The sequence below is a fragment of the Leptonychotes weddellii genome, chromosome 2, assembly GCF_054177405.1.
Source record: "Leptonychotes weddellii isolate Sample4059 chromosome 2, ASM5417740v2, whole genome shotgun sequence".
Lineage (NCBI taxonomy): Eukaryota > Metazoa > Chordata > Mammalia > Carnivora > Phocidae > Leptonychotes > Leptonychotes weddellii.
The window spans coordinates 5,826,741-5,837,855 of NC_138370.1; the positions used below are offsets into that span (position 1 = coordinate 5,826,741).

General features: G+C 39.7%; 1 protein-coding gene across 1 annotated transcript in view; it reads left to right on the forward strand.

Annotated features, from left to right (window-relative positions):
• WDR17 (WD repeat domain 17) overlaps positions 1-9,688 on the forward strand; it is an 89,109-nt gene extending 79,421 nt beyond the window's left edge. The window contains exons 24-29 of the mRNA XM_081812883.1: positions 157-268; positions 3,614-3,755; positions 4,183-4,285; positions 5,458-5,559; positions 8,812-8,910; positions 9,422-9,688. Of these exons, the coding sequence (XP_081669009.1) occupies positions 157-268; positions 3,614-3,755; positions 4,183-4,285; positions 5,458-5,559; positions 8,812-8,910; positions 9,422-9,611 (748 nt within the window). The 3' untranslated portion in view covers positions 9,612-9,688. The remainder of the gene's footprint in view (positions 1-156; positions 269-3,613; positions 3,756-4,182; positions 4,286-5,457; positions 5,560-8,811; positions 8,911-9,421) is intronic.
• Positions 9,689-11,115: the final 1,427 nt, after the last annotated feature.

Below are 11,115 nucleotides of genomic sequence, written 5' to 3' on the forward strand. Positions count from 1 at the left end.
TTTAGAAGACTTCCATAATTAGGTAGGAAATTAGTACTGTTTATATAAGTAGAAAATCGAGGGAGGTGGTAGAGTTTTCTTCCTTTGAAATAGTTCTAAATGTTATTTTTAGATTTTTTTCCTTAATTGAAGTTTCCCCTTTTGTCATGTACATAGGAACCTGGCAGCTGATCTTCTCCTGATGACTCCTGATAATGAACTGCAGTTAGTTAAACTCTGTGCTTTCTACCCAGGGTGTACTGAAGAGATAAATGATCTTCATGAGAAGGTATGCAAGGGATATTACATACTCCAGTTTGGAATGCAGTGCTGTGATTTAACTTATTTTAGGTTTGGGCACATAGAGATTCAGGCAGAGAAACAAACATATCCCTTTCCAACCCTTTTATAAATATAACAGAAATGGTAACAATACGTGACATTTGTTGAGCTTCTACTGTATGCTTGGAATAGTTCTAGATTTTCACATAGATTTGCGTTTTACTCAACTCCCATGAAACCCTGAAAAGCAGGGGCTATTGTTCATATTTTACAAAGAAAGTGAGCTCAGAGAAGGTAAGGAACTGCCCTCAGTTAAAGGTGGAGGGTGAATTTCAGCTTCAGCATGTCTGCCTCCACGTCCCAAGCCCTTCCCACTCTGCCACTCTGCATTGTAAGGAACATGTATGCTAACTTTTTAAAAATAGGCAACTTAGGATCCTTAAAAGAGTTAATGAAGTATAATGAAATTCACATGCATTACTCTAAAGCGCCTTAAAGAATTATTCCTTTGTAGAATATAGGAATTTACGTACCAAGATCATATATAAAAACAACCAAAATATTCAATAATTGGAAGATTGTTTATGTAAATTGCAGTACATTTCTGTATTTCAGTGCTTTTAATCCATTAAAAAGATCATGAAGCTCTGTTTTTATTGACATTGGTAGATGGCCGTAAAACAGTCATATAAAAAAGCAGAATACGAAATATGCACATGCCATGTGATTTTCATTTTGAAAAAAACTGTACATATTTGTTATTTATAGCATATTTAAGGAGATATGTAAAATTCTTTTAAGAAAAATGTAAGATATAATAAAACATTTTCTTATCTTTAACTCCAAAAAACAATGTTTTGTTTCACTTACATGAACCTTGATTTGTCCCCAGGGGCTGAGTGGGGATGGGGATATCCATCAGTGGATACTTACTAAGTATTATGATAGTACAAATAGACAAGGAGTGTGTGTGTGAGTGTGAGCATGTGTGTGAGCGTGTGTGAGAGCGTGAGTGTGTGAGCGTATGTGTGTGAGAGTGGGTGTGTGAGTGTGTGTGTGTGAGCGGGTATGTGTGAGTGTGTGAGCGGGTATGTGTGAGTGAGCGTATGCGTGAGTGTGTGTGTGTGAGTGTGTGATACCAGGGGAAATACTTGTGAAAGGGTTAAGTATGCACAGTGACCAGGGGGTTGTAAGATTTTGGGTGATTTAACTTCTTTTTACACTTGGTATTCTGTGAATTATTTTTTAAATGAGCCGCACTTGCTTTTACAAACATGACAAATAAAAGCAATTTCCATGTTGAAATTCAAATAGGGAAGGACGTAGGAACTGCACATTTGCCGCATAGTGCCTTTTTTTTAAGTTAATATATTGATATGAGAAAGAGAGAGTGGGAGCAGGGGAAGAAGAGGGCGAGGGGGAGGGCCGGAGAGAGGGCGAAGCCAGCTCCCCGCTGAGTGCAGAGCCCTGTGCCAGGCTCAGTCCCAGGACCCTGAGACCAGGACCTGAGCCGAAGTCCGCCACGTAACCCACTGTGCCACCCAGGCGCCCTGCCTAATGCTTTAAGTGTAACCCACATACCTTCTGAGGTGAGAACAGCAGGCGCTAATATTGGGGCTTAGAGAGGCAAGACATCTGTCTGTGTTTACACCCTGGTAATGACATGGGTAAGATGGCGTTTACATAGTCTTTTCATCACATGTTCTAAAAGGATGTCATCAGACTTTCTGGTCAGACTTCATTAGTAACTCTTTAGACAGACTAGTCAGTGTGTGTAAAGGTGTTACTAGCTCGGGACAACTTCACAAGTAATGTTAAAAATTATATTTTCAAATATTAATTTATATAACTTTTGGAATTTTAAGGTAAGACAGAAATGACAGGAATGATCATCTTACTCTTTTATTTGAGAATAAAATTTCAACAGAAACCACTTTTTTATTTCCTTTACTCTTTGAGCATATATCAAAGTGAAGAAGCTTTATTTTATCTAGCCAGGCAGAGTACCTAGCACGTAGTAGTTGCTCAGTAAATAACTGGCATTTAGTAAATGAAGATGGGGAAGCAATGTGAAATGTTAAATGTATGAAAGCTCCTTTAATTTAGTTTGTTGTAATTTTTTAAGAGAGAGATTGAGGAATCTAAAATGTTCAGTTTACCAAATTTTTATTTATTTTTTATGTTTTTATTTAACTTCCGGGTAGTTAACATCCAGTGTTATATTAGTCTCAGGTGTACAGTCTAGGGATTCATCACTTCCATACATCACCCGGTGCTCCTCCCAACAAGAGCGCTCCTTAGTCCCCATCACCTACTTCTCCCACCCCCCACCCACTTTAAATCACAGAAGTTGTGAAACTCTTGAATAAATGCGTTAATAAATAGGTCGAATAAACCATCTTAGTGACTTGAAGGGACGTAAAGGGAAAGTACGAAGGGAAGAGAGTGATGAATCTCAAAGGCGAGCGGACAGATGGCCTTCGGAGATTGAACTGCGGCATGTGGGGTCACAACACAGAATCCTCTCTGCACTGGGAGCACCTTCTCCACGGTTGCCAAACACCAGCGAGCCGAAGCGTTCAACTATTTATAGGTGTTGCTTAGAAACAAACCAGCAAACTTTCAACACTTCCACTTCAAACATCATGAACACATCAGATTTGGATATAAACGGTACCTTAATTCATGCCTACATTATGGAAGCAGAAGAACTTACCTTCCTTACAGAGGAGCAGACTCTCTGTTTGAACAGGAAAAAAAAATATTTGGAAAAAATAGGGAGTATTGCTTTGTATTTTACAGTGACGAAATCTCATAGGCTCAAAATCTCCATTTTGTGGTATTTCAGAATGTCAGAGCTAAAAACTTTGAGGGCTTGTATGTGTTTCGCCTTCCTGCTTGAAATGACGTGGCTTTGTCTCAAAGGCCAAATGAAATGAAACTCCAGAGTGTAGAGGCCGTGGAAGAGTGTATCGCTGATGTTTTCTACATTTAATGTAGTTTCTGGCATCAGTCCGTGTATCTTGAAATAACAAATCTCAGCAGTTTTTTTCTGAAGTACATGCGTGGATACTAATTCCAATATCACAGGACAATTTCGTTCTACCTCTTTTGTTAGGTATTTATGTGATGAAAAACTTTTAACTCATTAGGTAATACCCTATTTATTGTTATTAGATCCTAAGGATGTTTTCATAAATGTATGCTTTTAATACAAATTATTTCATTTATATCTATTTTGAGCGATTGAATAAGGAAACCATACTAGACATATTGGAAATGTTTAGTACTTATACTGCTGCTTTTATCCCTGTAAATTTTAGTAACGTCATCAAAACCAATTACTTTTCAGTGCAAGCTACCCACGGTAGAGGAATGTATGCAATTAGCGGAGACAGCCCAGGCAGATGGTAATATATTTGAAACTGTGAAGTATTATTTGTTAAGTCAGGAACCTGAAAAAGCCCTTCCTATTGGTATTGATTACATCAAAGGTAAGTTTTTATTTGGTAGTATAATCTAAAATCTCATTTATTTGATCTTTTCATTAATACTGATAAGCAACCTTAAAATCAAGCACTGGCCATCCTAATTTTTTTTTTATTATGTTAGTCAACATACAGTACATGATTAGTTTTTGATGTAGTGTTCCACGATTCATTGTTTGCGTATAACACCCAGTGCTCCGTTCAATACGTGCCCTCCTTAATACCCATCACTGGACTAAATATAAAAAATAAAGAGATTGGTGATTGTACTGTATGGTATGGGAACTTGAGAGAGGGTAAATACGAAAATACTTGTGACCTAGAAAATAAGGAGGTAGTTGGGATTGACCAGAAGAGAATTATGTAAGTTAAAAATTGGATGAACATGTTTTAATACTTAGAGAGAATCTCTTATTTTGTTTTATTTTGCCAGAATACATCACTAGTTCAAATTGGACACTGGATACCATTTATCCTGTTCTTGACCTGTTGAGTTATATTCGTACTGAAAAATTAGTCTTGCATACATGTACTAAGTGAGTACTTTTTCTTCAAAATATGTAACTGAACCTGTGTAATGTTTTAAAATGGTTATATTGTTTTTAGTGTTCAGATCATGAAATAAGATCATCTTGGACAGGTAGATGCCCTTGTAGAAAAATTACATTTCTATTTGCTATTGATTTATTTATTTTAGAAGGAGAGAGTGGAGGGGGGAGAGGAAGAGGGAGAGAGAGAATCTCAAGCAGACTGTGGGCTGAGCTCAGAGCCCAACTTGGGGTTCAATCTCATGACCCTGAGACCATGACTTGAGCCGAAGCCAAGAGTTGGACACTTAACCTACTGAGCTACCTAGGTGCCCCTTTATTTGCTATTCTTAAGAAAAAATACAGAGGTCAATTTGAAACAGAAATAGTCTTAGTGGTCCTGTTTACTAATACCCAGAGTGTGTATGTTTATATATGTGTTTGTACACACACGCACATGCGCACACACTCACACACACACAAACACACACACACTCTCTCCCCTACCTGGCTCAAATAGGGCTAATTCAAAGCTTTGGGGTAGTCTTAGTCTTCAAGAAGCTAGTGGTCATATCTATTAAATAGCCACTGTGTGCAAAAAAGCAGATGAGGCTGGGGAAAAAAGTGAAGGTGCTAGAAAGTGAAAAATAAACACCATCCCTGCATTCAAGTATAATTTAAGGACACTGTTGTCCATAGAATGAGAAGTCCCCAGACACTGTGTGTAGTTTGTAATGGAGGCTTCGCGCTATTTTTGCTTTAATGGTGTGTGTGGAAAAGATGATGCCACAGCCTTGGGCATTTTTGCCCAACTTTGACAAGTTTCCCTAGCAGGACGTGGACTGGGTATGCTCTGTCCTTTCCTAGAGTCTATACAATATGCCAGGAATTCCTAGATTGGGCCTAATGAGTTACTTAGAGAAAAATTTACATGAAGAAACAGTCAAGGAATAGAGAAAAACAAGAAGGCAAGAGTTAAACATTATTTGTGGTATAGCATAAATGTGTGAATAAGAGTTAACTTATGAATAAAACATCTTCAATTTGGAAAATTTTCTAAACATATTTTGCTATAAATGTCACTCATCAAAATAGAGAGTACAAGTACAGTAACTACATGTGTGAGTAATGTTCTAGACCTCAAGTTATGGAATTAAAAAAATAAATATATTCTCTTTTAGAGCTCGAAATGAATTGCTCATATTATGTGGTTATATTGGTGCATTATTGGCTATCAGAAGACAGTACCAAAGCATTGTTCCAGCACTTTATGAGTATACAAGGTAAAACCGATTTCTCTTCTGTTATGAAATTTGAGAAATTCCCTTCACTAAGATAGTCTCTAAGTGTATCCTAGAAGGCACCAAATACATATTGTATGCATCCATTAATTCATTCAGCCTGTACTTTATAATAAAGCAGTGATAAACTATGTGAATTAGAAGTGAATTAGGATGTAAATAATAGAAATCCTAATTCTAGCTTAAACACATGGGGTTTCTTGGTCTTATGTCAAGACACCTGGTCGGCATTCCAGGGCTGTTAGAGCTGTTCAGAGTCCATCCAGGACCTGAATTCTTCCCTTCTTTTGACACTGACTTCCTTGGCTTCCTTCCACTTGCTTGAGGAACCCAGGGTGACAGGGTCTGCATTCTAAGCAGGAAGCAGAGAAGGGTGACAGGATAGGGACCCCAAAGCATGAGGCATCCGACTCAGGAAGGAGAGGTCCCCTTGCGTTATATGCCTGCATCCCTTCAGCCAGAACTGTGGAACCCTGTTTTTAGAAGAAGCAGAGAAACTGCGTATTTTAGCTTTCCGATCTCTAGGGTAGGAAAAGGCAAAGAGGATTTGTGAACAGCGGGTAACTCACTGCTTTAGAGTCATGCCTGACAGTCCTCCCAAACCCCTGTATTTTCTGTCAGCTTGCTAATAACTTCAGCCATTGTGCTTAAAACTAGTTACAATCAAAAAGAAAATCCACAGCACCTTTGCAAAACATCATTTCCAAGTTGACTAGTTTGCTACACAGCAGAGTAGCTGACTCCTAAAAATGCTGAGTCTGTGGGTAAAAGCAGTTTTTCTGAGTGCCCTTCACACGGGGCGGACTTTCTGAGAGAAAGCTTCCTTCCCCCTCCTTTCTCTTTCCTGTCTCGGCGACTGGGCTGCCACCTGGACCAGGCTGAGGGACAGTGTGGAGTGGTACTGCTGGGAAAGTAAAGGAAAAATCAGTTTCTGTGCAGGCAGCAGACCCAAATTCGAAGGCAGCGTTTAACAATATTAAAATATCTTATGGGAGCAATAGCATGTACCACATGGGATGAAAATATTATTTAATGAAATATGTTCCATTTATATATGACTTGGGTAATGAAAGGAGAGAGAAAATGGTCCCTTGGAATAATATCAGAACTAAAAGGAGGCTTTTACATGTAAGGCGGGAGAGACTTGGGAGAATGTATCTAAACATGCTAGTTGAGGAGAAATTAAGAAGGCTGTAATTGGAAGGAACTTCTTGCTTGCCTGATTATGGTGTCTGTTGTCTTGTCTTGTGCTCATGCTGATGCCCTCGCCCCTCATGCTGGGCCCCCAGGGCTTTTCTCTTTGGCCCTCTTCTTCCTCCCTTCCTCTGCTTCCCAGCTTGCTCTCCCGGTCTCCCTTCACCCCTCTTTCCCCTCAGTTCTCTGCCCTTAGAAACCTCCCCATTTCTGGAGCTCCACCCGTCACCTCCGTGGTGGTTTTTATATTCACGCATTGTTTCTGTGGCTCACAGACTCTGGCCTCAACTCCGTGTGCTCAACGTGAAACTCCTCTTCCTCCTCAAATCTGCTGCTTCTCCTGTATTCTCTCTTTCTTTTGATGGTGCCATTGTGTTTCTCTTGCCCAGAAGTACATGATTAGGTCCTGATTAATTGTTTTCTCTGACCGCCATAGTTAGGGTCTGCATTAACTCCCTCCTGCCATAGCGCTGCATCTGCTCACCTGATCTCTGCATCTCTGTTCTTCTCCGGCTGCATCCCCTTCCTGCTGTGGCATCCTCCTCCCCAGAAGCACCCCCCTTCCTCGGTACCCTCCGGACTCCCCACTGTCCATCACAGAGCTTCCAGATCCTTAGTCTTACGTTAAAGGTGTGCAAAAATAGGGTTCTGACCATGTGTCCCCTTGTAACCTTCTCAGTTCCCCACTCCGGCCAAACTGAATTACTTGCGATCCCATACATATGGAAGCTGTCCCTGATAGTCTCTCAGCATCCCCTCCACCTATTTACCCTGGATTTCCTCCTCACTTTTCGTCACTGCTTTATATATAGTAGATCATCTTTAACTACTGGACAGATAAAGTCCTATCAAGTGCACATTTGTAGACAGGGAAGCCAGGGTGCTTAAGGAATTCATTTTGGAGCTAGCCACGTTGTCAATCAAAATTTTAAGTTCAGTAATTTGGGGTAAAAGAAAATGATAAGCCACTAGCCGATTTCAGTTAATATTACTACAGTGTTAGACCTGTGTGTGTGTGTGTGTGTGTGTGTGTGTGTATGTATGTAGGGGGAGATTTATACCTTTTTCCTCACCAAGTGTTACCATGGCCCAGCAGATGACAACTAGCAGGAGTCATAAAATGTACGTTACAGAACGGCTTACTTAACCCTTAACTTCATCTCTAAGGTCTTACGTTCTGATTCTATCTCCCGAACAGCTTTTACTTTTAAATTTCAGCTAACTAGTTCCTTGGAAAACACACTGAGTTTGTAACTTACTATAGAAACTAGGACTGGTAATTCTTTACCTAAAGCTTCCTAATTAATACTAATTATATCTCTTTTCCAGTTTTCTTTACACAGATGTGATGGATCACTGATGTCACTGTTTTACTGCCTTTTCTCACACATCTCTGTCTTTAAAGAATTGAAGTCAGCATTTCCGTTCCTTTGCACTAGTTGACATTCTTCTCTTGCCGTTCTCCCACTTAATCTCTTATTCCTCTAATACTCATTTCTAATTCAGCCGTGCGTCGTACCATACAGCAGTCATGTGGGGCTATTATACACCGTTGCTTGGCTTGTCTGTCCATTCGCCACAATTCGCTTGTTCCTCCATTTGTTTGTTTACCTGTTTACTAGTTTTCCATTTTATTTTTTTAAGTTTTTATTTAAATTCCGGTTAACATTCAGTGTAATATTAGTGTCAGGTGTACAGTGTAATGATTCAGCACTTGCATACAACACCCCGTGCTCATCACAAGTGCACTCCTTCATCCCCCCCATCTCCTATTTCACCCATTCCCCCCAACACCTCCCTTGCAGTTCACTCATTGGTCTGCTCACTCAGACCGTCATCCAGCTGATATTTACTGAACATTTTTGACTTCAGGGAACTTAAAAGCCAGATATACAAGTAAGCGTGCACGCGTGTGCACACACACATTCATATATACACATGTATTTTTAAATCTGAAATTGCAGTTATTTAAAGCTCATTTGCTTTTTTGATATTGTAGTCTTGGACGTCAGATGTTAATTTCTTTTTCACATGTTTTAGTCAGCTGTTAAAACATCGGGTGGTGTCAGTGCCTTTAAAAATTGAGCACCTTTCTAAGGAGTTGGATGCGTGGAGAGCTTGCACACAACCCGTCAGCCGGTGAGTGAAGATGATGTGAAAATTGGAATGTGGAAGTATTACTTAATATTATGGGCAAACTTGTTGAAAATGTGGATTGGCTCACTATTAATCTTAGCCAAATAATGCATCTTGGTTTGCTTAGCATAGATTCAGTAATATTTTACAATCCTGTTCTTTTCTGCCTTTTTAAAGTCATTCATTTTACTATAAATTAAGTCTAAGTTGCCATCATCTCTAAATGGGGACTAAATAATCCTCAGGGACTGAGGATTTCTTTTTTTTTTTTTTTAAGATTTTATTTATTTGACACAGAGAGACACAGCGAGAGAGGGAACACAAGCAGGGGGAGTGGGAGAGGGAGAAGTGGGCTTCCCGCCGAGCAGGGAGCCCGATGTGGGGCTCGAACCCAGGACCCTGGGATCATGACCTGAGCCACCCAGGCGCCCCAGGGACTGAGGATTTCCGATTTAAACCTTAGTAATTCTTTGGTTCTACAAAAATGAAAATGTAATATCTGTTGAAAATATAGATCATCGGAAGAGTCTGCATATACTCCCCCTTCTGATTCACAAAAGATGGTTTATGCAACTTTACTAAAGAGACTACAGCAAGAACCGCTCGGAGGAATTGTTGGACCAGATTACGTGACTGGATCAAACCTGCCCAGTCATTCTGATATCCACATCTCTTGTCTTACGGGATTAAAAATCCAGGTATAGCCTAATGTAAGGCATAAATTGTTCATTTCCATTGTTGCCCTTGTTTCATTATTTTTAAAAATGTGGTCTTAAAGTAAGCATAATCTGAATAAAAGTAGGTACCTATAAAGAGGACTCTTGCCTAGTGAGAACATATTGCCCTTAATGCTCTGTAGTTGGTATAAATGGTCTCTCTGTCCTTAAAATAAATTCAGAGAGATGGTCATGGTATTATTATCATGAAAGCAATTCATGTAATAGGTATACTTAGTAACAAATGCTAAAAATACATGTAGATCATATCCTTAGGGAAATTAAATAGGGGAGGACAAAGCAACAGTCAACACAGTTATAAATTATCGTATCACAATAGATTAAAATTAACTTTGTAGTCTCCATTTTTATTTTATAAACACAAAGAAATTAAGAACTGGCATATGTATATTGTTGATATACATGTTCTTACACTGACTTACTGAATTTTTCAGCAATTACAAATTATTGGGATCGATCATGAGGGAGGGCTAATCCCTAAGGAAGGTCCCTAGTGTACAGTCAAAAGTAATGATGGGGAATGATACCTCCCAGTGCCCCACTTCTGGGGAAAGTGGAGACGTCTTCATGGTCTCAGAGCTAGGCCAGGTGGAGGTGTCCACACGGAGAAACCAAGCTGAGTCCACATAGACTGCAGATTGAAGCTCCAGTCCGGACTGAAAGAACACCACTTCCCAGAAAAATGTTCACATTTTACACAGTGGATTCTTCTGTTTCTAATGGAATGTGACTAATTACATCTCCAATACTGATATGCCAGGCCAATGGGGACAGCTATTTTTGGGATAACCACTTGAAGTAAATTAAATAGCTTGCTGCTTACGTAAACCCTCACCATAGCTTGACTTGAGACTATCAACTAATTACGTCTTCAGAATATGCTAATATAGTCCAAAAAACAGATAGGACACTTAGTTGTGTGCATGCTTTTTTATCCACTTATGTTCAAAGATAAAGAATCAAAGCAGTAAATTCAATAACTTATAATTAAGAGCAAAAAATATCATGCAATTTTTAAGAATATATCTTCAGTGCTACTTGCTGCTCTCCCTGTGCCCTAGTCCTTCCTTCGTATTCCTAGCGCCCCTTCCTGTTTCTCTTCCTTCATATTCTTATCGCACCTTCCTGTTTCTCTTCCTTCATATTCCTAGCGCCCCTTCCTGTTTCTCCTCCTTCATATTCCTAGAGCGCCCCTTCCTGTTTCTCTTCCTTCGTATTCCTAGCGCACCTTCCTGTTTCTCTTCCTTCGTGTTCCTAGCGCACTTTCCTGTTTCTCTTCCTTCATATTCCTAGCGCGCCCCTTCCTGTTTCTCTTCCTTCGTATTCCTAGTGCCCCTTCCTGTTTCTCTTCCTTCGGATTCCTCGCGCCCCTTCCTATTTCTCCTCCTTAATATTCCTAGCGTGCCCCTTCCTGTTTCTCTTCCTTCATATTCCTAGCGCCCCTTCCTGTTTCTCTTCCTTCATATTCCTA